Raw genomic sequence first — 25922 nt, 5'->3', positions numbered from 1 at the left:
CCGCCCCCAGGCACAGCTCGCTATCCTCTGTTTTATTCTTTATGTAAATGGAATTCTACCAGGATGAGCGCCTCTCGCGGAGGGATCTACCACTTACGAAGAAAAAAGGAAGAAAGTGCTGTTCTGCCCCTCATAGGTGGCGTGAGGGTGGCACGGAGGTGGGACAGGCGGCAGGATGCACCCTCCAGGGGCGGCTGGGTGCAGGAGGAGCTTGCTGCCCCGGAGGTGATGCTGCGTGGCCTTTCTGCTCTGGAGATCCCTTCGCGTAGGGTCGTGGGCCTGCGCCCCTGGAGTGTGGGACCTGGCAGACCCGCGTCCTTGCTGACCACAGGACCTGGCCACCTGGCAAGTGGCAGGTTGGGGCCTGGCGTGCGCCCTCCCGCCCCCCAGGGCTGCAGCGCTCAGCCTCCCACCCCCAGCCCAGCGCCCCGGGTCTTTGCGGGCTCCAGCGTGATCCTCCCTCCAGTGGCCCAGGGCGTCAGAGCAGCGGTCCCCAGAGGCCCCGGGGCTGGTGGGCAGGGGCAGCAGTGGCCTCCGCGCCTCTTGGAGTTGGGTGTCAGAGGCACCTGGCCGGCAGGACGTGCCCGGGGCTCTGCGGAGAGACCGGGAGGCAGGGGAGGGAGCCGCCCTCCCTCCGGTCCCGCCACCCTGCAGCTGCCCTGGCCGTGTGGCCTGGGGCGAGCCAGCGGCCATCTGCAGACCCAGGATGCAGCCGGAGCCCTGGCCGCACGGCCGGGAGAAGGGAATGCTGGGAGAGCGAGGTGGGCACAGAGGAAAGAGTCCGGAGGAGGAGCGTAAGCAGGGCAAAAGCCGAGAGGCGGAGACGAGGATCCAGAACGTTCTCTACACCATGAAGAGTAGTTGAGGTGAAAGAGCAGAAACCAGAGGCCAGAGAGCGCCGCAGCTTCAACATGCGACAAAGGGACCAAGGACTGTGACCAGGGAGACAGAGGACCACAGCCTCCAGTGGGGCTCATGGATTAAAAATAGGAACGTTAAAGACGGTGGGGTCCAACTGGATGCGACGGCACCGAGATGCGGCCGACCTGCTGACGCTGAGGCTGAAGCCCGCACGCGTCCTTGCTTTTCTCTTTTCCGTACGAGAATTGATCCCGGGGCGCTTAACCGCTGAGCCAATCCCCAGCCTGTTTTATTTTTTATTTTGAGACAGGGTCGTACTAGGTTGCTTAGGGCCTCGCTAAGGCTGAGGCTGGCCTCGAACTTGGCAATCCTCCTGCCTCAGCCTCCTGAGTCAATGGCATTAGAGGTGTGTGATGCAGCCCCGCCTGTGTGTGTCTGTGTCTGTGTGCCTGTGTGGGAGTGTGTGTTTGTGTGTATGCATGTGTGTGTGCAGGGGTGTGTTATCTGTGTATATGTGATGTGTGTGCACGTGTTTCCTAGCTGTGTAGATATGTGTTCAGGAGTGTGTAGGCATGTGGATGTTTGTGTGCACATGTGTGTGAGTGTGCGTGTGGTCACCTGGGAAGGCTCTTCTGAGGAGTGCCCAGGGCTGTGGGCCGGGCCCAGGGGCAGAGGCATGGGCGGGGTCCCTGGGTTCGTCCCCAGTCCTGCCAAATAAAGGAATAAGCGCGGCAGCGGTGAGCAGGAGACCCAGGGACGCTGCCCCGAGAGGGCAAGCGAAGCCGCCGCGGTCACTCCTCGGATCCTTCGGGCTTCTGAGAAATGCCACGCTAGGTCGTCGCGCGGTGGGCTGAGGGGACAGCCCTGCCCTCTGCGGGTTGCAGAGGAGCCTCCAGAAGGGAGTGTGGGGCTCGCCCCGCAGACGTCGCCCCCGATCGAGGCGCACGCCCGAAGCCTCCGCTCCGGACGTTCCCTGCGGTCCCCGAGGCGGAGGCCGTAGGGGACACGCGCGGGGCGGGCACGGGAGGAGGGAGGGTCCGGTCCTGGCCAGGGTGGCCCTGGAGCCGGAGCCGGTGTCCTCTCCCAGCGGCCTCCGCCCCGGGGAAGGCGATGGACCCGGATGGACGCGCCCGCCGCGCCCGCGCCGAGCCCGGGGAGCCGAGGCAGAGGGGACCGCTGGGTCCCGGCCGGGTCCTGGCTGTGGACCCGGCCACCTGCCTTGCTCGGCGCCCGCATCCCTGGGACCCTGGGCCCGCGGGCGGACCGCGCGGAGAGGGCGACACCTGGCGGCGGGACGGGGGCATCACGCCCAGCTCGCCGCGCCCCGAGCCCGAGCCCCTCCAAGGCCCCGAGGACAGGACCAGCGGCCCCGGCCGGACCGGGACCGGAAGCCGGGGAGAAGCCCGGGCCGGTCGCCGTGCCAGGGTGCGCGGCCGCACCCCGTTGTCCAGCAGTCCCGGCAGCGCTCCTCGCTGTCCCCACTGCGCTGGAGATGGTACAGCGGCCAGCCGGCCTGGGGACTGGAAGCCACAGGCGACAGGCTGAGCCCGAACACCGCCTCCCCCACCGCCGAGTCGGGCTCAGCCTCCCAGGGAGCCGCTCGCCAAGGGTGCTGCTGTGCTGGCGGGTTCGCCGGTGTCATGGGGACACCCCTCCCTGCTTGGGACCTGTAGCCCACCACCCCAAACTCTGGGCTCAAGTCCCATTTGTTTATTGTTTATTTATCTCCAACACCGGGCGCTTTCCCTGTCCACACTGCCCAGGGGTGGTGGTCCTGCAGTTTGACTTTTGGCTGCCATCTTGGTTCCAATTTGCCACCTTGCCAAGGCCACATTCTGTGAGCCCCCGTGTGGCCATGAAGTCCCAAACCTTCGGGCGTGTGACACTAGCAGATACCGGAGCTGGGGCAGTGGCTTGAAGGCAGGTTACCACTCTGACCTCCTGATTGTCTGTCCTTCTGCTCTTTGGGGGATTTCCTCTACTTCAAACTCAGCTGTGTGCTTAAAAGCTGTTTGTCTGTCCCTGTGTCAGCAGGGACTGGTTCCCTGCTTCCCATTGTGGATAACAAAATGGAAGGATGTAAGTTCCTTGTATAAAATGGGGTAGCCCTACCCCGCTTCCCTCCTTCTCTCCCTCTTTCTTTCTTTCTTCCCCAGTCCTTTTAGATTTTTGAGACAGGGTCTCACTGAGTTGCTTAGGACGTTACTAAGTTGCTGAGGCTGGCTTCACATTTTTGATCCTCCTGCCTCAGCCTCTCCAGTTGCTGGGGTCACAGCCGCGCTCCAAGCCCAGCCGTATTGATACTCAATGACACAGAGAACAATGGCACCGAGCTCCTGGGGTCCCACGTCTAGAGTAGTTGGGACAAGGGGCACATGTTGCTGTGTCCAGTTCTAGGAGTCTGTATTGATATAAGTAACTGGATAAATACATAAATGAGTGCACAGAGACGAATCTCCCTCACAGAGTTCTAGCTGGTCGGTGTAAGCCAGACACGGTGGTGCACACCCACCACCCCAGAGACTCAGGGAGCTGAGGCAGGAGGATCTCCAGTTTGAGACCAGCCTGGATGACTTGTCAGGACCCTATCTCTCTCAAAATAAAAAAATGAAAGGGTCTGGGCCTGGTGCGGTGGCGCAAGACTGTAATCCCAGTGGCTCGGGAGGCAGGAGGATCACAAGTTCAAGGCCAGCCTCAGCATCTTAGCAAGGTCCTGTCTCAAAATAAAATCTAAAACGGCTGGGGATGTGGCTCAGTGGTTAAGCGCCCCTGGACTCAATCCCCAGGACCAATCAATCGCTCAATCAGTACAGCTGGGGCGTGGCTCAGTGGCAGAACACTTGCAAAGCCCCGGGCTCCATCCCTAGCATGGGGAAAAAATCCGATTAGCACAGCACTGGTTGCTTGCTGCGGGCACGCTGCAGCCAGCGGAGAACATCCAAGGAAAGGCAGGCTGCGTGCACGACCTCGAAGTCCCACCCAGGGCATGATGATTACCAAGCAGAAAGGAGACTCTCTCTCATTTTGATTTTTGCAGTACTGGGGTTCAGACTCAGGGCTCCCACATACTAGGCAAGTGCTCCGCCAGTCACACCCCAGCCCCCATCTGATGTGGAGCGAGGGTCTGGTACACAGTAACACATCCAGCCTCTGTCCTCCTGGATGACCTCAAGAAAGTGCCAGACAAACCCCAAGGGAGGGCATTTGGTAGAACAGCTCTTCAGGGGTCATCAATGTGTCAAGGTGCTCGCCTGTAATCCCAGTGATCGGGAGGCTGAGTCAGGAGAGTCTCAGAGCCAGCCTCAGCAAAAGCGAGTCGTTAAGCAACCCAGTGACCCCGTCTCTAAATAAAATATAAAAAAGGGCTGTGGATGTGGCTCAGTGGTTGAGTGCCCCTGAGTTCAGTCCCCGGTTCCAAAAAGAAAAAAGAAAAAAAGAAAAGTTGCTGGGTGCAGTGGTACATGTCTATGATCCCAGCTACTGGGGAGGCTGAGGCAGGAGGATGGCAAGTTGAAGGCCAGCCTCAGTACCGTACTAAGACCCCATCTCAAAATGAAAACTAACGAGGCAGAGTGGGTACAGCTCCGTGGTAGAGAGAGAAGAGCCATCACCCCAGGTGGTGTGGAGGTGCCCTTTGAACCCAGACCTGACCCTGGGGGATGCTCGCCCACCACTGAGCCTCAGAGCAGGGACTCCCATGGCAGGAGAGGGGCGCTAAGCTCGTGGCGCTCCTCCTGCACCAGAGTCTCAACCCCCCTGACCTGACCCCTAAGTGGGGCCCTCAAGTGTCCCCAAGATGAGGTGGCATCTCAAGGGGACCTGCCGATTCCCCTTTGCCTGCTACTGTGCAGAGAAGAGGAGCCTCCCCGCTAAGCTGAGGAGGCAGGGAGGCTGGGCAGAGCCGGGGGAGGACTCCCGCAGGGACCCGCCCAGCCCCACAGGGCACCAGCCAGTTCCCTTCTGTCGTGTCAGGTGAGCAGACCGAGGCCAGGAAGCAGGGCGATGGGTCTGAGCCCAGGATGCCCGGGCCGGAGCTCTCTGCAGGCCAGCGTGGTGTGAGACATGGCCCCAGCCCCAGGTCACCCCAGGGCCTCTGAAGGGAGCGCCTGGCATGCCGTCCCAGGACAAGGGCTCCACGCTGCCGCCATCGCACGCCCCCGGTCTTCATCCCTCAGGTTCCTTCCGGGCCAAGCGCTGGGCGGATGTGCTCAGGATGCTCCCTCAGGAGACTCGGGCCCCGTGCCACCTGGCCGCAAGGCCAGTGCCCAGCCCTGGGCAGCCGCCGGCCTGTGCTCCAGCCACCAACCACTTCCTCTCGCACCACAGGCTCGTCCAGCCCTGCTTCTCCTCTTCCTCACAGCCAGGGGAGCCACGTGCCTGTCCTCCCAAACGCGGGTGAGTGGGATCAGCTGCTCCTCTGACCCCACGCCCTGGCCAGGGCTTCCCACTGAAAGTCAAACCGAGCGGCCAAGGAAACCCCTTACCCGGGACGCGGGACCGCTTAGCCTCCTGTGCCCGGGGTCAGGTAAGGAGGAGCCAGGGGTCCCGGTGTTGGTAAGTCAGGAGGGAAGGGTGCTGTCGCCAGATCTCTGGGTTCAGGGAGCGGGGCTGGTGGCTAAGTTCCGGACACGGTCTGGGCCGCGGAAGCTCAGGGGACAGGGCGGTGCTCAGATCTCTCTCGGATCGTCTGGTGAGAGGTGGTGACTGTTCTCCACTGGGTGCCACCCAGAAGCCTTGCACCCTTGCCTGAGGGCTGACCTCGGCCTCTCCAGCAGCCTCCCTTGCCCGGGCTTCTGGTCGGGGTCTGTCGCCCAGCTCCTTTGCTTTGCCCTTTGGGGTACCAACAGCTCCCCAGCGACTGTTGTGACTCCCCCGCCCCTTCCTCCAGGACCCGCTTCCCGCCCTGGGGCCCTGGGCCCTGTGAGGCCGGCAGGAGCTGGTGCTCTTCCGGCCCCTGGAAGGTCAGTGTCAGGCAGAATGACCTCCCTGAGCTGCCACCGTCCTCGCTGGGCTCGCCTAGGCCGCCAGTAGTGCTGTGCTAGGGGGTCGCTCTCCCCTGCCCCCAGCTGAAGCCAGGGGCCGTCCCTGGTGTCTCACCCTCTCTGGAGGCCTCGGAGGTCCCGCCCTGGCTGTCCTGTCTGGGCCCCTCCACCGGTTCCTGCCGAGGTCCCCCTCTCCCCGCGTCATCCCAGGACCCCTGAACCCCAGCTCCGAGGCCCTTGCCAAACCTGAGCAGGACCGCACGGAGCCGAGGCTGGGGGGGCCTAACTCCTCGCCCACGGTGCCCGAGCTGCAGGGACGCTCCCTCGCGGAGCCCGGGAAGCGGCGGAGAGAAGCAGAGCGCCCAGGGGTCCTGCACCTCGGTCACGAGCTTTATTGTCCCGAGCGCGGACTCGCCACACTGCCACGATTCCACCGGGAGCGCGCGGGGCGGGGGAAGGCTGGGGGGATGGCCGGGCCACACCGGGGCCACCGGGAGGCCGACGCTGGGGACGCTGCTGGCACGGGCGTGCTCCTGCGAGCCCCCGGCCTGGCCCCTGTGGGCCCTGCGGGGCGGGGCGGCCCGACCTTGCTGCCAGGCGGCCCTGGCTCTGGGTTAGCGCGGAAGCGTCGTGGGGCTGCCGTTAGGGCGGCGGCGGGGACCTCAGGGGGACCTGCTCCAGCAGGGCTGCGACTGGCCTGCTCCTGGCCTGGCACACCTGCCCCGTGTGTGCGGCTCCAAAGCGGGCGGATTGAGCGGGTCTCTGCCCAGGGCTGGGGCACAGACCGGAGCCGCCAGCCTGGACCGGGAGGCGCTGCGGCCGAGGGTGGTTCGGCCGCACACGGGGCAGCAAAGCAGAAGACCGGACGGGACAGCTGTGAACGCGCCCCGAGGCGCATGCGTCTTGGACCCAGGCGTGTGGCCAACGCCCCAGACACACAGCCGCGGGTGTGCACCTGCTGCTCTGCGTGTGCGTGCGCGCCGGGGCACATGGGCGCATAGGCCCGGCGGGAGACCGGGTCTGAAGCACCCAGTAAACTATGACCTTTGTCAAAACAGGCCAGGGCTTACCCGAGGCCCCTGCGCAGACAGGAGCCCAGCCTTCTTAATACTGCGGCCCGGCCTGGCGGAGGCAGGCCAGCAGCTGGGGGCAGGTTGGTCTGTCTTGGGGAGGAAGGACCCCGCCCCACACTTGCACCTGGGCAGAGGCGGGGAACTTGTACCACTGTTTGCAGTTTGCAGGAGGCTCGGCCCATGGGGACAAGAAGTCCCGGGGCCTGGGCCTAGAAGCAGCTGCAGAAAAGAGGCCTGCACTGCCCGCGACACCAGGTGTCCCCGGGGTGCCTGAAGGAGAAGCTGGGCCCTGCCCTGGCCCCTCAGGGCCTGGAGGCCCCAGGAGAAGGGCAGGGAAGCACCCAGGGCACCCAGCGGGGCCTGAGGCAAGCTTGCTCTGGGGACAGCGCCCTGGCTGGGTCACCCCACCTCCCCCCCCAATGAATTCCAGACGCTGCCGGCTGCACCACTCCACTGACCGCGGCCCTGGAGGAAGCCTCTGGGTCCAGCGGGGTCCGGTGGGGTCCGTGGGGGATTGTCCGGCGTGAGTACTTATTGTTACAAACACTGTCTTGTCTCCAAGTTAACAGTCCTGGCCCCTGCCTGGAGGGGTGCCGCTGGGCAGCCTGGCAGGGCTCTGGTGTGAACTGGGTCGCTCCAGTGTGTCCCTCAGCTGTCAGTGCTTGTCCTAGAGGAAGTGAAGGTTTGATCAGCATATCTTCAAGAGCCTGAAGGACGAGTGGGAGGGCCAGAAAGAAAAGGGCGTCGGGCAGGAGCTTGTGCTGGGGAGGGGAACAGCATGTGCCAAGGCCCTGAGGCAGGAGAAGCCTGGGTTTTACAAGGAGCCCTGAGTGCCGGTGTGGAGGCTGGATGGGAAGAAATGTAAACTGGAGACTCCAAGCTAAGTCTCTTTTTCTGGCCCTGGGGATTGAACCCACGGGGCTTAACCACCCAGCACATCCTAGCTCTTTCAATTTTGAGACAGGACCTAAGTTGCTTAGGGCCTCACCAAGTTGCTGAGGCTGGCCTCGAACTTGCAATCCTCCTGCCTCAGCCTCCTGAGCTGCTGGGATTACAAGCATGCGCCACCCAGCCTGGCTCAGTTTCTTAATCCGACCCCATGCCTTGCAGGGGCACCTGGAGGACAAAGCCTTCCCAGGTGCAGACATCAACTCCAGGCAACCTGCCCACCCAGCCTGGCCTCTGCCCTGCCCTCAGTCTGTCCCTGGCAGTCTGCCTCCAAGCTTCTCCTGTACCTAGTGAGTGGCTGTGGTCTGGGCTGCAGGGTCGGAACTGGAAGGACAAGGAGCAAGCCTGTTTCCTGCCCCGCCCCAGCCTCAGCAGCCCAGGTGACACAGCTAGGGACAGCTCTTCCCAGACAGTGACAGTGTGGGTGAACGCTAGGGCTAACTGTGGGACAGAGAGGGGTGGCAGCCACCTGGCACCTCTTGAAAATAACACTGCCCAGGGTTGGGTGCAGTGGCACGGGCCTGTGATGCCAGCAGCTGGGGAGACCAAGGCAGGAGGATGGCAAGTTCAAGAACATCCTCAGCAACTCCGGGAGACCCGGTCTCAAGCTAAACAGTGAAAAGGGCTGGGGATGTGGCTCAGTGAGCACCCCTGGGCTCAATTCCCAGTAGCCGAGCCAAAACAAAACCTCATCAAAAACAGAAGAGGGGACAGAGGGTTGTATTTCAAAACTGTTAATGTCAGGAAAATCAAAGAGAAATTGAGGAAACATTCTAGACGAAAGGAGACCAAGGAGACATGACACCCTACGTCAGGAAATGGCTCCTGCTGGGCCAGGAGGAAAGGCCGCTGGAGGGGCAGGACCCCATGCAGAGCCCCAGGCAGGCTGCCCGAGGGTGGTGCGCCGGGCCTGGGGCTTCTGTGCTCCTACAAACCGCGGTGGCCCCCCGCGGGAAACGCGGCAGCATTCTGGGCCAAAGTTGCAGGAAAAAATCATCCTGTTATTTTACACAGACACGTACGTGTGGGGAGCAGAGGGAGAGGAGCAGGCGCCAGAGTGTCTTTCGGGGCAGGTGGCAGGCAACGCCCTAGCCGGCTTCCACTCCTCCCCTTGGTGAGGCGAGTAAGTTAACAGGACAGCCATTCCAGCTGTGGGCCGCCGCTTCTCCTCCCCAGGAGGAGGAGTGGTGAGCAGGGCGTGGGCCCACGGGAACCAGGCCCCGCGGTGCGCACAGACTCATGCTGAGCGAAGCCCACCAACAAAACCAACAAAAAGCACAAAAGTTTGAAAACGTGGCACTAAACAGAACCTGGAAAGACCAGGTGGCCCCAAACGGATGGCTGCCTTGGCAACCGCAGGTGGGAGTGTGCACACTGAGTGTTCTATGGGATGGAAGCCAGGGGCGCTTCACCACCGGGCCACATCCCCAGCCCTTTTTATGTCTTAGTTAGAGACAGGGTCTTGCTGACTTGCTGAGGCTGGCTTTGAACTTCCAATTCCCCTGCCTCAGCCTCCCGAGCTGCTGGGACCGCAGGCGTGCGCCACCGTGCCTGGTCTCTTTTATCTTTATTTTTTGCAGCCCCGGATAGAATCGGGGCCTGGTGCATGCTGGGCGAACGCTCTACCACTGAGCCACACCTCGCGCCCAGTTGGGTATTCTTTTGTTTGGCTTCTCTGTGCATGTCTGGGAAGGACCCCAAGTGCCAAGAAGTGGCACAAACAGGCATATCTGCACACAGAGAATGTTCAAACAAGAAGGCTGGACTGCGCATGCGTTGAACACACACATCCACGCACACACTCGTACGTGGGAAAGTTCAGGAGGGACCTCATTTAAAATGTTAAGCTTGAGCACACCTGTGAGCCCAGTGGCTGAGGCAGGAGGACCACGGGTTCAAGGCCGGCCTCGGCAACTTAGCAAGGCCCTAAACAACTCAGTGTGACCCTGTCTGTAAAATACAAAATAGGACTGGGGATGTGGCTCAGTGGTTAAGTGTCCCTGGGTTTAATCCCTGGTACAAAAATTTTTTAAAAAGTTGAGCTTGGTCACCTCCGGGTAGAAGGCCTACTGGTGGTATTTTCTTATTTATACATTTGTGGGTTTCTTCTACAAAGTTCCCCATAGGCATGTATCACGTTGCAATAAGCAAGTTTTGTACAAAGAAAAAGATGAGGCTCCGCGGGCAGGGGAACACAGCCAGCGGCGGTGCCTGCGCCCTCCCCGGCCCGTCCCCACAAGGCCTGCTTGTCCGTTGTGCTGGCGGCCTCCCTGGATTCTCTCCCGAGGGCAAAGTGCTCAGAGGCGCTGGGCGCCCTTACCTCTTGCTTCGGGCCTTTGTCTTGCTGGTGGATGCCGTTGGCGGAACCGGAATTGCCCAGGGTCTGCGTGCGAGAGGCGCAGGGCTGAGCGGGGGCGCCCGGCCGCAGTCCCAGGCGCCCCCGCCAGGCGGCGCGCCCTCCCCGGCGGGCGGGCTCCCGCCCCGCGCCGCGCCGCCCCCGGAGCCCGCGGACCCTGCCCAGCGCCGCACCTGCGCCTTTTCGGGGCAGCTCCTCATGGCCTCCATCAGCTTCTCCACCTGCTGGGCCTGGTCCAGCGCGTCCCGCAGCGCGTCCTCCGTGCTCATCAGCTGGTGCTGCAGCCGCAGCAGCTCGGGCGCCGAGGCGGGGTCGATGAGCGAGTAGCGCCTCTGCTCCGACAGGGCCTTCTCCTTGTCCTGCGGCGGCAGGGCGGGGGACTCTCTGCACCCTCACCTCCGCTCCGGCCTGGGCGTCGCCCAGATGTCCCTGGGGCCTCCCTCCCTCCCAGGGGCCCCAGCCCCAGTTCCCAGCTCTGTCCAGCCCTCCGCCTCACCCCCCACGATCTCGCATGGGTCCTTCCATCCCGCCTGACCCAGGTACCGCAGCGCCGGGTCCTGGTCTCCTCGCCCACGTGACCCGTCCCTCCCCACCATGGCCTCAGCAGTCAGCTTCCACCACCAAGGCACACCAGGGGGCTCTGCCCCTCTGTCCATCCCCCTCCTCTGTTCAGGAGGCTGCCCATACCGGCCACCAGCCTGGGCGCCGGGGCGAGTCTGAGCTCAGCACTGTCCCTTGCCACAGGCCTCACTGTGTGCGAGACTCCCCCAGGTTCCACTGGCCCTGGGTGGTGGGTCTGGGTGCAGAGGATGGGCTGGTCTCCCACATCACTCCCGGCTCATGAGGGCTACAGTGCTGCTGGTCAGATTTGGCAGACCTGAAGGTCAGCAGGGTGGCTGGGCCCAGTGGTGCCCTCGCTGGCCATCAGATGTGCAGCCAGAGGATGGAGCTGGCGCCCAGCTGAGGGTGACCCCCAGGGGCTGGGCCCCCTTTCCTTCTATCTCCCCCACAGTGTGGTGGAGCCCGGGTAGCTGGGCTGGAGGGTGTGAGGGGCTTCAGAACAGCCGCCCTGACAGAGGCCTGTCCTCGAGACCTCACCTGGAGACTGACCACAGGCTTGTCCTGAGTGCTGACCATGGTGGGGGGCCTGTCTTACCCTGGGCTGCCAGGGTCACCTGCCTGTCCCAAACCCCACCCCGAGACTCGACTGAAGCCAGGCTCCCCTTAGTTGGTTGGCGCAGGAGCCCCAGGCCCTGCCAGAGCTTCTGCTAATGTGGGGAAGGCTCCGCCAGCCGCTCTCACCAGCCCATCCCAGGTCCCGGGGCTCACTGGGCAGAACTGCTGCCGGGGTGCAGCTTCCCAGGGCTCCCTGCCTCTGCTGGTCCCAGGGCCTCTAGGCAGGTCAGCCGCACCCCACCATTGCAAGGTCTGCAAAAGGGGCCGTCCAGGGTCCCTCCGTGGGCCCGCTGCTGACCCTGCCTGCGGCCCTCATGTGACTCGGCTGTCCCAGGGATGAGCCCAGGAGGCCCCAGTCTTCCTGGCCGGCAGCAGGGCCACTGAACTGCACCCTGCCGTCCCGGGGTCCACGTACCAGCCCGGTCAGCTTCTCACGGAGGCCCCGGATGTCGTCCTTGAGTTTCTGCTCCTTGATCCGCCACTCGGCCTTGTGCACCTCACGGCTCAGGTCCCTCTCGGGCCCTGGGGAGTGGCGACTGGACTCCAGCAGCAGCACCCGCAGCTCGTTCAGGCTCCTGGGGGGCACAGGGCAGCGGCTCAGCCCTCCCCCACCAGGCACTGGGCCAAGGGGCCGGGACGGGGCGTGGCAAGGCCAAAGGACTTGGCCACTCCTGGATGGTTTTGAAGCTGTTTTTAAAAAGCGAGCATGATGAGAGTAAGGGCTGGGGGCGTCTCGGCGGCGGGCTGCTTGCCTGGCATGAGAGGCTCCGGGCTCCAACCCGCGCGGGGGAAGAGGAGAGGGAACATATTGAGGTTTAATAAACGGAAGCGTCAAACATTCGCTCAAGGGATCCCAGGTGGCAAGATGTTCTAAATGCCTGATGTCAAACAAGCTTTCTACGCCACTCAACGCCTCCTCAGGAGCAGGCGCCTGGCATGGTATGGGAGGCCAGTTCTCAGGCCACGCAGGGGCTCTGCAGAAGAGGGCGGGGATGGATTAGCAATGCCTGCCGCAGGCGCGGGCACTCGCGCTCCTCCTCACCTGCGTACACCACCGAGGAGGGGAGACTCCACTACTCCTTAGCCATGTGTAGCTGGGAACAAAGTAGACATATGCAGGCACTGCCCCTTTCCCTCTCCTCCTCCTTCCCTTCCCTCTGAATGTGATGGCTGGAGCTTCAGCCACCACACTGCAACTAGGAGGGGGAGAGGAGGTGAACTGCAAAAGTGTTGGCTCTCCCACTGAGCTATATCCTCAGCCCCTTTTTACTTTTTTTTTTTTTTTTTTTTTTTTGAGAAACAGGGTGTCAATAAGTTGCTGAGGCTAGCCTTGAACTTGGATCCTCCTGCCTCAGCCTCCTGAGTTGCTGGGATTACAGGACATGGGCGGCTTGTAGCTGCCAGTCATGGTCACCTCCAGATTTCTTGTTATGAGGCGGGAGAAGCTCTGCCATTAATCTGCTGCTTGATGGATACATGTCACAGTTACCAAAGCAGTTGTGACTGATCTGCCCCATCCTGAGCACCACAGGGTGTGGAGGAGCCCTCTGTGGCCTCCAGCAATCAAGAAAGGCTTCACTGGGCGTGGTGGCATGTCCCCGTAATCCAGTGGCTTGGGAGGCTGAGGCAGGAGGATTGCAAGTTCCAAAACCAGTCTCAGCAACTTAGCCAAGCCCTAAGCAATTTAGCCAGACCCTGTCTCAAAATAAAAATAAAAAGGCTGGGGATGTGGCTCAGTGGTTGAGCGCCCCTGGGTTCAATCCCTGGTACCAAAAAAAAAAAAAAAAAAAAGGACTTCAAAGGAGCCTTGGAGATTTACTGGAGCCTTGGGGACTGCCTGGCCTTCGGAAAAAGACCCCAAGGAAGGAGGCTTTCCAGGAGGCTGGGTGCACGTGGGCAGTGAGGTGGGGGAGGAAAACCCCAAGCACCTGACTGAGCTGAGAGCTTGGCTCCGTGAAGCGCGCTCGCTGAGCATGAGTCCTTGGGCTCCATCCCCGGCATCATAAAAAACCCCAAAAAACAAAAGGCCCAGCGCAGCAATGATGGAAGTGGTTAAGGACAAAAATGCTGGCGATTTCTACTGAGACTCGGGGAGCAGAGAGCGTCCCTGGGGCCGGGACAGCCCGGAAAGACTCCTGGGAGAAGGTGCCGGGCTGAGCGCCCAGGATCTCCAGGCAGGACGGAGAGGGGGCCGGAGGATCAGGCCGGGCCGCGCCTGCAGGGGGCGCTGTCGCTCCATGCGTTTCCTGCTGGCGGGCGGGCGCGTGTCGGGAAAGTGGAGGATTTAAAGCAGAGCTGTGCAGCGCTCCGGGGGAGGCTGGGTGGGAGGAGCCAGCATCTTCTACAAAAGGACGCTTGTGAGTCCTCTGCGAAAGCAGAGGTCGCCAGCTGGAGAATCACAACCGTGAACATAATGAGGGCGGCGGGCGCGGACCCAGGGTCTGCAGGGGGCGAGCGCTCCCAGCGCGGGATGGGTGTCCTCAGACCTTTCAGTCTTAAAGGGAATTGTGAAATCTGAATTTTATAGGGTATCTTCTGATTTTTAAATGCTAATCTATTTACTCATTAAAAAAAGAAATCTAGCCCAGTGTTTCTCAGAGTGTGGTCTGGGGACCTAAGGGATTCCACAAGGCCAAGACTACTTCCATAATAACAATGTAACTATTTTCATTGTCGTTTCTCCTGAGCACACCATGGGTTTTCCCAGAGCTGCATGGCAAGGCGATAATCATCTGGAAAACATAAATACTCCAGCTACATATGTCAGGGCAGATTTCCATTATTATACTTCAGCAGAAACGCCGAACTGCCAAGAGTGACTGTAGAAGATACAAGAGTCTGGCTATCTTCAGGCCCAACGTCCAAGACGTTTGCAAAAGCAGGAAGATTCCATCCTGCTCAGTAAACATTTCTTTTTGTTTTGTTTTGGAAAATTTTGCTTTTTATCAGAAGCATATTTTCACATGACATGCCACTGGCTTATTAGCAATGAATTAAGAAATGTGTTAAGCCTGCATAGTGGCGCACGCCTGTAATCCCAGCGGCTGAGTGGGGAGGCTGAGGCAGGAGGGCCACGAGTTCAAAGCCAGCTTCAGTAACTTAGCAAGACCCTGCCTCAAAATAAAAAATAAAAAGGGCTGAGGATGTGGTTCAGTGAAGTGCCCCTGGGTTCAATCCCTAGTTCAAACAAAAAACAAAAAACAACAACAACAAAAAAAAAAAAAAAAAAAAAAAAAAAAAAGAAAAGAAAAATCTTTGAATTTCTCAGTTTTAATTTCTAATATGGTAAATAAAAAATGAACAAAAAATTCTTGGGGGAAATGATAATTTTTTTTTTTTGGTAGTAGGAATTGAACCCCGGGGGGCGCTTAACCACTGAGTCACATCCCCAGCCCTTTTTATTTTTTATTTAGAGACAGGGTCTTGCTAAGTTGCTTAGGGCCTGGCTAAGTTGCTGAGCCTGACTTTAAACTCCTGATCCTCCTGCCTCAGCCTCCAGAGTTGCTGGAATTACGGGTGTGCGCCTCCACACCCAGCCACAGGGACTCTTTTAAACTCTTAAAAAAATTATCCAGTTGCACCTGGCATGGTGGGGCACGCCTGTAACCCCAGCAGCTCAGGAGGCCAAGGCAGGAGGATCACGGGTTCAAAGCCAGCCTCAGCAACAGCGAAGGCACTAAGCAACTCAGGGAGACACTGACTCTAAATAAAATAGAAAATAGGGCTGGGGATGTGGCTCAGTGGTCGAGTACCCCTGGGTTCAATCCCTGGTACCTGTCCCCCCAAAATAGGGTCCCTGAGACCAAAAAGTTGGGGAAGCCCATCGTTCCCATAAGCTGTGTTTGGAGATCTGTGTTGAGAAGGATTCTGAGGGGCTGGGGCTGCGGCTCAGTGGCGCAGCGCTTGCCTGGCAGGTGTGAGGCCCTGGGTTCCATCCTCAGCACCACATAACAGTAAGGATGTCGCGGCCCCTGCAACTTCAGACACTTTTAAAAAGACGGGTCTGGGCTTCATCTGAGCAGGCACCACGGTTGACCTGGCAATGGGCCCCGGCCACCCTCCCTGCCCTGGGAGGAGACTGGTTAACCTCCGGTGGAGCGCGGCCAGGAAGAGAGGCGGTCAGCAGCGGGTGGTGCCCGGTGGGGCCCGGGGCCGACTCACCGCTCCTTGCGCAGCAGCTCCTGGCTGATGAGGACCAGCTGGCCCGAGGCGTCGTGGGTCTTGCGGGTCACGGCCTCCAGCTCGGCCTCCAGGCGCCGCTTCTCCTTCAGGAGCGCCTCTGCCTTCTTCTCCCCTGACTTGCACTTGCTCTCCAGCGCTGGGGGCGGCCGCGGGGAAAGGAGGGAGAGGGTTGGGATGGCCTGGGAGTGTGTCGCCCCAGGCCCGGGCGGCTGGAGCCAGCATCCCGGGGACGGGCTCCGCCACGTGGACTCCAAAGCCTGCCCTGTGGTCCTTCAAGGCGGGCGGCAAGGGCCCCGGAGGACGGCTGCTCTGGGCAGGCCGATCCCCCAAGCACAGCGGCCCGGCCTGGGGGTGGGGCAGCAGGCCACCCTCCCGGAGGACGCGGCGGGTGACGCTGCGGGCACAGGAGGAGCTGCCTTCTCCTTGGCCTGGGAGGAGTCTGAGGTCCACTGACCTTTGTCGGGACCCATTAGGCCACGTGACCGTGACGGGGACTGGAGAGAAGAGGGGGTGGGAACCATTTCCCAGGAGGGGCGCCGTCACTGGCCACCACCACTGGCGTTCTGGTGGACGAGAAGCAGGGCCAGTTTGTCACGCAGGTCCCCCATTCCAGACCCCCGCCTCTCCCCAGGCTGCCCCGTGCGCCTGGCTCGTGGCCACAGCCAGTTCCATCCCCCCAGCTCTGTGACCACGCGTGGCGCTTCTAGCAGGGGCTGCTACTGCGAGAAGCCAGGGTCCTCGAGGCCAGAGCGAGGACTCGGGGTGGGGGTTCCGGGACACAGAGCCCCCACGGCCGGCTCTGGGGACAGAAGCCGCCGGGCGTCCCTGATTCCACCTCTTGCCCACTTGCGGTACCCAGGCACGTTCCGGGCAGCCGAACTGGCCCGCTGCTACCTTCTCACGCCAGAGTGGGGGGGCCAGGCACCGCTCACCGCATGCTCCAAAGCACGCGGGCCCCTCGGCCCGAGAAAGCCCCCGCATCCGCCCGCGGGAGGAGACTTACCACTTACTTGGGCCCTGAGCATCTCGGTCTGGGAGGTCAAGACTGTCACTTCCTTGTCCCTCTTGTTCAGCTTGTCCTGCAGGCCTAGGTTGAGATAAGAAGCCATCGAAGCCCCAGGGTCAATGGCGTGGGCCAGTGGACAGTCCTACAGGAATCTAAAAGCAAGGGTCCAACTCCTCCCTCAGACTGGCCCTTTCTCTAAGAAACCCACCCTGAGGAAGAGGATCCAACCCTGTGTGGCCTTGAGGAACTCGACTCTCCTCAAAAGGGTGGTCAGGTCAGTGGTCATGAGAGATCCACTCTGGCCCATCTCACAAAGCCACCAGGAAGATGAACAAGGAAGGCAGCTTGGAAGCCTACGGACTTTCCCAGCTGAATTTATAAACCGATGCTATAGCAACAAAAATACCGACATTCTAATTTTTTTACAACAAGGTAAGCTGATGCTATGATCACTTGGCAAAATAAGCAAGAGCCAAGAGTCTGGTAGTTCCTCAGAGCATCACACGGATTGAGCCTACAGCCTAGCAATCCACTCCCAGAAAGAAGACACACCCACCCTTGTCCACGGCAGCTCCTGTCCCCACAACCCCAAGGTCCACCAAGAGGTGAAGGAAGGAACAAAATGTGGTGGTACATCCATACAATGGAATATTATTTGGCCATGAAAAGAGATGAGGTGTTGGACTGGGGGTGCAGAGCACTGGCCCAGCATGCACCAGGCCTTGGCTGTGGATCCACCTCAGGACTGCACACAACAGTCGTGATCGACACAGGTTTTAGGAAGCTGGCTGACCTCAAGATGGCGCCTCCATGCAGCAGGGCTCTGGGCACCTGCAGAAGCTGGACCCTGACAGGGGACAGCCATGGGGCTGGCGTTCAATGCAGAACCAGAAAAGGCTGTGCGTGTGGGAGGCGAGGGACCAGCTACGTCACCTAGTCTCAAGGCACAGAAAACCCCAGGGAGGGACCGCTGGCCTTTGGACCATCTCAAGTTTCAGCTAGTTTTAAAAATAAAGTTAAAACCAAACAGCAACGAGAGCTTTGCAGTCCTGACGCTCCAGACGGGCTGCACCGCCAGCCGCGGCGGATGATGCAGGGCACCGAGACGCCCCAGAGGGCGCCGCCAGCCCGCCCCGCCAGCCAGCCCCGCCCCGCGGGCCCAGCCCCACTCACCGTCCACGGTCTCCTTCATCCTGATTTTCTCCTCTGAAAGGTCGTTGGACTCGATCATCTGAAAGGAGGGACCTGTCAGGTGGGCCGCCTGACGCCCGCGCACCTCACCCCGGCGGGAGGCGGCCGGCAGGGCTGACTCCGGGACCACCTCCCCAAGATGCTGCCGCCTCCGCGCAGACCCCTGGCTTTGCTGACGACGCCTGTCACGTTGGACAGGCTTCTTCTCCCTGGGACACCCCGAGATCGCTGGCCCGGCTTGGTTCCCCACCCACAAAGGAGCGCCGAGTGCCCCGGGTGCGTGTGCAGCACCCCAGGGCCAGCCCGTGAGGGCTGCAGCGCGTGCCTGCTCCTTTCTCTCTAGTGCTTCTGTTTAACAACAAACTCAGGAGCCAAAGAAGAAAAAAAATCACCGTGGCAAATACCACAAGTCAAAAGGCAACCAACGCGCTTCCCGTGGCTGTCCTGGCCCAGCAGCTGGCCAGAGTCTAAGGCTGCAGATGAGCTGTGGGCGGAGCGGGGCAGGGGGTCACCTCCCTCACCCTGCTGCTCATACTTCTGTTCATACATCCTAAGCCCCACGTCTCAGTCTCCATGAGTAGTGACTAACCAAGCCCCCTTGATCTTAAAGCATACGCTTTCAGTAAGATGAGGCACACGCTAAGAGGAGAAAACCCAGCTGCTTCTCTGGACCTACATTTTTTTTTTTTTTGGTATTGGGGACTGGACCCAGGGGCACTTAACCACTGAGCCACATCCCAGTCCTTTTTATGTTTTATTTAGTGACAGGGTCTCACTGAGTTGCTTAAGGTCTGGCTAAGCGGCTGAGGCTGGCTTTGAACTCGATATCCTCCTGCCTCAGCCTCCAGCCCGCTAGGGGTACAGGCGTGTGCCGCCGCACCCAGCTAGGGCCTGACTTCTGAATCCTGGGCACACATGCGTCCAGCTGGAGGCCCACGACCTGCAGAAGGCCCCTCCGGAGGCCACTACCACTCTGCGGCCCAGGAGCCGCTGGTTATTTGGCCAGGGGGCGGGGCACCCGCAGCCTCTGTGCTCCAGAGGTTCTCTGTGGAACCCCGGCAGCTCCCGGCCTTCCCTCCAGAGGTCCAGGTCGGGGCCACGGGCCGTCCCGCCTGCCCCTGGTGGCCAATGCGGCCACCCACATATCAGCTCCTGAGTCTCCTCCTCCTCCCCACCCAGGGTCTGGAGGACAAGGTGGTGCCTCCCGGGGGGAAGGGGCAGGGAGGCCACTGCAGGGGCCCGGGGCCTCCTTTCACAGGAGAAGGAACCTGGACTTGGACTGCGGGCGATGGAGTGCCCAGACGCTAGGTTCTGAGAAAGCTCGAGAACCCGGGGCCCAGCAGCCTCCCTCAGGGGCCGGCTCCCGCCCCCACGGGCGCCCGCGGCCAGCTCCACCGGCAGCAGTACCCTATGTCCGCTGCTGGGTGGGGCACGGGAAGGTGACCCCCGAGTCCCGGCTGCCCCGAGTCTGGAGCCCGCGCTGGCCGGCAGGGAGTTCATGTGAAATGGGGCAACACAGGGCCAGGCAGCCCTGCTGGGTGGACAGGGTCCTCCAGGCTCCCTGGGTGCGCGCCCCTCAGAAGGGTCAGCGGGAGCCTGCCCGGCGGCCGGGGAAGGGCCGGACACGGGGACTTCCCCATGCGCCTCCCGTCACCCTCCTTGAGCCCGGGGCGAGCAGAGTGCGCAGCATGGACGCCCGCCCAGGCCCCCGCCCGCCTACGTGGCTGTGCTGGGCCGAGCACAGGGCCTCCGCGGCCTGCAGCCTGCTCTCGGCCACCAGGAGTCTCTCCCGCAGCCGCGCGGCCTCCTGCTTGCCCTGGGCCTCCGCCCGCTGCAGCCGCTCCTGGTCCAGCATCTTCTCCTCGGCCAGGGAGATCTGCTCCTTGAGGAACTCGATGGCCTGCGCCTGCCCGCGGTACTCGGCCTCCAGCTCCTGCACGCGCAGCTGGGCCTCGCGGCCCTGCTCCTGGGCCTCTCGCAGCTCCAGCCGGTGCTGGCCGGCCTGCGCCTCCAGCTGGGCCCGCCAGTGCTGCCGCAGCCCGGCCAGCTCCTCCTGGGCCTCCTGCAGCCGCTGGCGCAGGCCCTCCTTCTCCTTCACGTGCACGGCCGTCTCTAGGTCGTGCTTGGCGCGCAGGTTGCCCAGCTCCAGCTGGTGCTCCATCTTGATGCCCTCCATCACCGCCTTCAGCTCCCCGATCTCCTTCTGCTGGGCGCCGGGCCCCGAGCTGAGCGTGGCCTTGAGCTCCTCCAGGGACTTCTGGTGGTCGGAGGCCAGTGAGTCCAGCTTGGACTTCCAGTTGTCCATGAGCCCCATGTTCTCGCTGGTGGCCTGCTGGACCTTGTCCTTGAGGTCGGCCACCTCCTGGGCGTAGCGCTCGTTGGCCGCCCGCAGCTTCTCGGCCTCGGCCTGGTAGGCCTTCAGGGCCTTCTCGTACTTGTCCCGCAGCAGGCCGCTCTCCCGCGGGCGCTCCTTGCCGGCCGACAGCAGCCGCTCCCGCAGGCGCAGGGTCTCGGCGGCCTCGGGGTGGTCGGGCGGCGGGGGCCCCGCGTGCAGGAGGTACTGCTGGAGCTCCCGGATCTCGCCGCAGCGCAGGGTCAGCTCCTCTTCCAGCTGCAGCACCCGAGACTTCTCAGCCACTGTGGTCAGCTACCGGGAGAGAGGGCGATGTGGTCAGAGGGTGGGAAGGCGGGAGGAGGGAGGGGCCCGCTCCCACCTGGTGCTGGCTGGACCCCCAAAGATGGGAGAAGCCACGTGACGGGGAGTGGCCCAGGTCCCCGCTGCCCAAGTGGTTTGGGACAAATCGGTGGGTAAGAGAAACTCCGTCTTCAAGATGACACTTTCTTGAAGCTGAAGTTACCACCTTTTAGAAATGTTTTGGTGGGGACTGGGGATTGAAACTAGGGGCACTTTACCACTAGCCACATCCCTAGCCCTGTTTTTTATTTTGAGACAGGGTCTCACCAAGTTGCTTACGGCAAGTTGCTGAGGCGGGCCTCGAACTTGCAATCCTCCTGCCTCGGCCTCCTGAGTCACCAGGATCATAGGTGTGTGCCACTGCACGGGTTACTAATGTAATTTTTAAAGGGCAGAGGCCAAAGTAAGTTCTGCATTATCTCACTGTAGAGAGAGTGGCCCAGGCCAGAATGGGCTGACTCGCAGAGGACCTGGCCCAAGACAGTGGTCAAAGGCGGCTCGGCCTTCAAACCTTAAGCAGAACAGAACTGAGGCTTCCAGACCCATCAGGGGCTCCATCCTCCAAAACCCTACCTAATCTTGCACCAGATCTGGGGTGCTGGGGATTGCATTGGGGGTGTTCTACCACTGAGCTACACTCTGCCTTCTTTATTCTTTATTTTCAGACAGGGGACTCACTAAGTTGTGGAGGCTGGCCTCCAACTTGTGATCCTTCTGCCTCAGCTTCAGGAAGAGCTGGGCCATCACGCCAGACTAGACGCAACGTATTTTAACGTTTCAAATCTTTTACGAACTTTTGTTCGTGAAGGTCCTTTGGTTCAGTAAACCTGTTTTCGCCGTGTCAGCTACTGAACAAGATCAGGCGCCTCCAGTGGAGGCTCCAACCTGCTCACAGGCGGGTTTCCACACGCAGCGCCCGAGCATGTGGATGAGCATGCGTGGTCTGGGGGCCACGACCTGACCGCGTGTGCCAGCAGATGCCGGGGTCTCCAACACCCCACGCGACCGCCCGTCCCGGGGTATGCTGCGGCCAACCCTCACACTGCGGCAGGTGTTTCCCGCCGCCGCTGTCTGCTGGCCTCAGCACACACAGTGGCTGGGCAGGGGCCAGCTGGCGGGAAGTGTGGGACATGGGACCGTGTGCTGGCGATTCAGGGAAGCTGGCCTCCAAGCAGCACTTCGCTGGGGCTGACAGTCGCACCCCCTTTCCCCAAGCCCCATCATTCTTCGGCCTAGCTCCTTCGGGCCTGGCCTTCCTGCCACCTAGGCTAGAGACACCCCGACCTGCAGCTGCCGGCCTCCTGGTCTCCTTGGCTGGGAGGCGCAGAAAGGAAATGCCCTTGCCTGACCACGTCCAGGAGGCCCCGTCCCACGACGTGCCAGAGCCCAGGGACGAAGCACAGGGCCGTCTCACTGGCCATCCCAGCTCACGGGGTCCTGAGCGGGGGCCTCCCGGGGAGCAGACGTGGCCTGGAGCCTAGGCGCACGCCTAACTCCTTCCCTCCCGAAAGGGGGCACGAGAAGGGGCGGCAGTGGTGACAGCAGCGGAGGCCGGGAGTGGTAACGAGGAGCCGAGGGGCCTCGGCGGCCGGCCGGGGCGGCGGGGCGGGTTACCCGGTTGTCCGCTAATTCTCTGAGCAGCCGCTCGGCCTGCGCCTTCTCCAGTCGCAGGCTCTGCTCCAGCTCCCCAATGCGCGCGTGCTCCAGCTGCGTCTGGGTCTGCTCCGCCCGGGGGCGGGGCGTGGGAGGGGCGCGGGGAGGCGTGGGAGGGGCGGAGTGGGAGGGGCGCGGGGAGGAGGAAGCCGGAGAAAGAGGGGGGAGAGAGAGAGAGAAAGAGAGAGAGAGGAGGCGTCATCTTCGTGAACCAGACAGGCAGAGCAGGCCGAGGAGCCAGAATCGCGCAGGGAGAGAGAGGTCTGGGGAGCGGGATGCTGCGCCCGCCCAGCACTGTGGCCTGGCTGGGTGGTTCTTTTTTGTGGCGAGGAGGGGAGGATACCAGTGATTGAACCCAGGGGCGCTTAACCACTGAGCCACATCCCCAGCCTTTTTGAGACAGGATCTCACGAAGTTGCTAGGGGCCTGACTAGCCTCAAGCTTTCAATCCTCCTGCCTTGGCCTCCCGAGTCTCTGGCACGCATCACGCCCGGATCTGGCTGGGTATATTTAAGGTAGAGGAGACTGTGGCAACCCTCCCGGCCTTAGCTGACCTCGCTGGGGTGACAGTGGGCACTGGTTCCCCCTGTCACCCCCCGGGCTGCCCTGGGATTTTCAGGACCCTGCTGCAGGCTCCTGGGAGGGCCCAGCCTCTCTCTGCTGCCCCTCAGTGGGCTGTACCTCATTTTGGGCACAGGGTCCCGCACATAGGAGGCCTGTAGGAGGAGGAGGTAATACAGGATCCTAGGACTCCTGCCCCCAGGCCCGTGCTGAGGGCCGATCCATGGATCCCACTGGCCATCCTGGTTCTCCAGCCTCAGCGGAGCCGGGCTGTGCCTCCCACTGCCTGCCCCCGGGCCGTGGAGGACGCCTGCTCTCCAGAAAGCACAAGGGCACCTCTGTTCCCACAGCACAACACCCGCTTCATCTGCTAACAAGGCCCGACATTCTCGGGGCAGCCACGATGGCATCTGATTGTCCACGCAGAGGCAGGGAGCAGAGGGCTCTTGCCCAGGGTACCCCGGGGAACCAGTTGGAAACCAGGCTCATCTGTTGCAGAAGAGAGGGGGCTCTCCTCTTCCAGCAGACACGGTAAAGTCAAGTCGCAGGGCAGCTCTGAGCAGGTGTGCCTTAGCAGAATAGCGCGTGTGCCCAGGAGATGGCCCGGGCTGGTCCACTGCCAAAGGTGGAGAGACCACCCGCCCAGAGACAGCCTTCCACACCTGCAGGGCCCACATCTGCAGATTCCACCAACCTCAAGTTGAAAATAATCCCCCCCCCCATTTTTTTTTGGTACTGGGGATTGAATCCGAGGGTGCCTTACCACTGAGCTCCATCCCCTTTTCAGTGATTTATTTTTCTTTTGAGAAAGGGCCTTGCTAAGTTGTGAGGCTGGCCTCAAATCTGCAGTCCTCCAGGTTGCTGGGATCACAAGCATGCACCAGTGAAAATTTCTTAAAAACTGATTCTGGGCGGGCATGGTGGTGGTGCACACCTGTAATCCCAGCCTTTTGGGAGGCTGAGGCAGGAGGATCACAAATGCGAAGTCAGCCTCACCAACTTGGCAAGGCCCTAAGCATCTTGGTGAGACCCTGTCTCAAAAACCAAGGCAGGCTGGGGATGTGGCTCAGTGGCCAAGCACCCCTGGGTTCAATCCTTGTTACCCCAAACCAAAGAAAACACCCCTCAATCTATACTAAGTACATACACACTTTGTTCCTTGTCATTAGCTACCCCGTAAAACAACCATGTACCCAGCACCTATGCCGTCCAGGGTCATGATCACCTAGATATGACATCAAGCACCTGCTAGGTGTGAAGGTTCTATGCAAATACTGTCCTGTTCATTCAGAGGCTGGAGCATCTGAGGGTCACGGTGTCCACCGGGGTCCTCCTGGGACACCGAGGGGTGACTTGCAACTCATCGACGGCCATGGAGATGCCTGCATCTTTGGCTCGTCACCTTGTTTTTTGAATTTTCCTCAAGGAGTAACAAAAACCCTGCCAACTGAACCTCCGCCTGGGAGCAGAGCGGCTGCTCCAGAGAGGCCTGGGGCTTAGCGCCACCAGCAGCTTCAGCAGAGCAGGGCCCAGAGCCAAGAGTGCCATGTCCCCCAACGGGTGCGGTCATGGTTTGGCTGTGAGGTGTCCCCAGAAGCTCTGTGAGCAGCGCTAGACGGCTCAGAGGGGGATGGCCGGCTGTGAACCAGCCCCCAGATGGGGAGGACCGGGTGGGATGGCAGGCAGGTGGGGTGTGGCTGGAGGGGGCACTGGGGGCGTCCTCGGGTAGGTATTTTGTGTCTGGAGCGAGGAGTCTGCTCCCTGATCATCCTGCGAGCTGCTTCCCCCGCCACAGCCTCCCACCGTGATGTTCTGCCTCGCTCGGAGCCCCGAGCTAGGGGCCGGCCGTCTATGGACTGAGTCCTCTGAAGCCATGAACCCCAAGTAAACTCCCTCCTCTACAGGTGTTCTGGTCTTCTAGTCACGGCAGCAGAAAAGCTGAGTACGGCGGGCACTTTCTCCAGAATCAGCCTGAGCCCTGCTCCTGTGGTGGGGAGGCCGGGCTGCCATTTCCCTGCCCCGGCCCACCTCCCGGCAGCGTGGCAGAACCCACCCTCAGCCCTTTCCTGGCCCCTTGCACAGCGTCCACCCCGCCACCTGGAGGCAGCCATCGGGCAGCCCGGGGCTGGCGCCTTTAGTGAGTTGGGGAGGAGGCACAGGGCCTCCCTGGGTCTCCGCAAATGACAGGCCACGCGGTGGCACCGGGTGCAACCAGGAGGATACCACAGCCCAGATGACCCAACGGCAAAACCCCAGTGCTGCTGGGCCTAAGGCTCCAAGTTCAGGGCGGGCGTGCACCCCAAAGCCCTCTCCTGCCTGTGACACAGGAAGCCCACTGCATGAGCCTGCTCCCGACCATGTCCTGGCACTGGGGACACAGAGGTGAACAAGCTGGACAAGGTCCCACCCTGGAGAGGGAACCTGGGGTGGCCTGGGCGGGGAGCCGCTTGAGGCAGGATGTGGCGCCAGGGCCTCGGAGAGGCACGCGGCCTGGCCTGTCAGGGGCAGCCAGGGGCCCACCAGCCTGGGGCTCATCAGCTTGGGGCCTAAGGGTCTCTTGGGGCCACTCCTCAGAGCCTGGTGTGAGTAGGCAGGGGTAGGACCTGGGGTCACGTGGACGCTTTGGCCCGACACTCCTGGGACTTGACAGGGGCCGGCCCAGCTGAAGCAGGACCAGCTGCCAGGTGGCAGCTGGAGGAGCCGGCGGTGGGGACCTGGGAGCTGAAGATACTGTCCTCTTGGCTTCTGTTCAGCTTTAACATTCTCCACTGTTAAAAACCTTAGGAGACATTTTTAAGAAGACTAGTGTGACTTCGGCGTGCAGAACAGAGGCCGGAGGAGCAAGGACAGAGAGGCGCAAGCTGGGGGCTGGCGCTGCTGTCCCTGCGAGGTGCTGGCCCTAGGGTCAAGAGGCGATGTGGGCCCCAAGGTCAAGAGCATGTCTTGTGGAGGGATGAGTGAGAGAGAAGATTCCGAGTGAAGCCAGCTGTGGGCCGGGGCCACGGTGAGCAGCTTCTGTGATGGGAGGGTCAGGTGGTGATGGGCAGGGCCAGGACAAGAGGCCTGCTCCACCTGGGGCACTGCTCTGCCATGAATCACGTCCCCAGAGGTCCCGCCTACCCGAGTCTCAGGATGGGGTCCTGCTTGGATCAGGGTCTGTGTCCATGTCATGACTGACATCAGCCTGGATCAGACGGGCCCAGAGCCCAGGCCTGGTATCCTCGGGAGAAGGCCACAT

The 25922-nt window shown here is 61.5% G+C and overlaps 1 protein-coding gene and 1 long non-coding RNA gene across 5 annotated transcripts in view; one reads left to right on the top strand and one right to left on the bottom strand.

Moving 5' to 3' along the window:
* The window catches only part of LOC306649639, a 192544-nt gene that overhangs the window by 41902 nt on the left and 124720 nt on the right, over window positions 1-25922 (top strand). The window lies entirely within an intron of this gene.
* Window positions 6408-25922, bottom strand: part of CLIP2 (CAP-Gly domain containing linker protein 2) — a 59165-nt gene continuing 39650 nt past the window's right edge. The window contains exons 9-17 of one of the 4 annotated variants that reach the window (XM_079120727.1): window positions 22085-22189; window positions 19496-20422; window positions 17758-17815; window positions 16582-16665; window positions 15558-15714; window positions 11812-11971; window positions 10394-10579; window positions 10185-10247; window positions 6408-7583 (exon numbers count right to left, since the gene is read on the bottom strand). In XM_079120727.1, coding sequence (XP_078976853.1) covers window positions 7572-7583; window positions 10185-10247; window positions 10394-10579; window positions 11812-11971; window positions 15558-15714; window positions 16582-16665; window positions 17758-17815; window positions 19496-20422; window positions 22085-22189 — 1752 coding nt within the window. In that variant the 3' untranslated portion in view covers window positions 6408-7571. Of the gene's footprint in view, window positions 7584-10184; window positions 10248-10393; window positions 10580-11811; window positions 11972-15557; window positions 15715-16032; window positions 16142-16581; window positions 16666-17757; window positions 17816-19495; window positions 20423-22084; window positions 22190-25922 lie in introns of those variants that run through there. The other 3 variants (XM_079120728.1, XR_013760667.1, XR_013760668.1) reach the window with 3 other exon arrangements.

The sequence above is a fragment of the Sciurus vulgaris genome (assembly GCF_902686455.1).
Source record: "Sciurus vulgaris genome assembly, chromosome: 18".
NCBI classification, from domain to species: domain Eukaryota; kingdom Metazoa; phylum Chordata; class Mammalia; order Rodentia; family Sciuridae; genus Sciurus; species Sciurus vulgaris.
The sequence above is the reverse complement of the archived record's forward strand: the minus strand, read 5'-3'. Positions and strand labels throughout refer to the sequence as shown.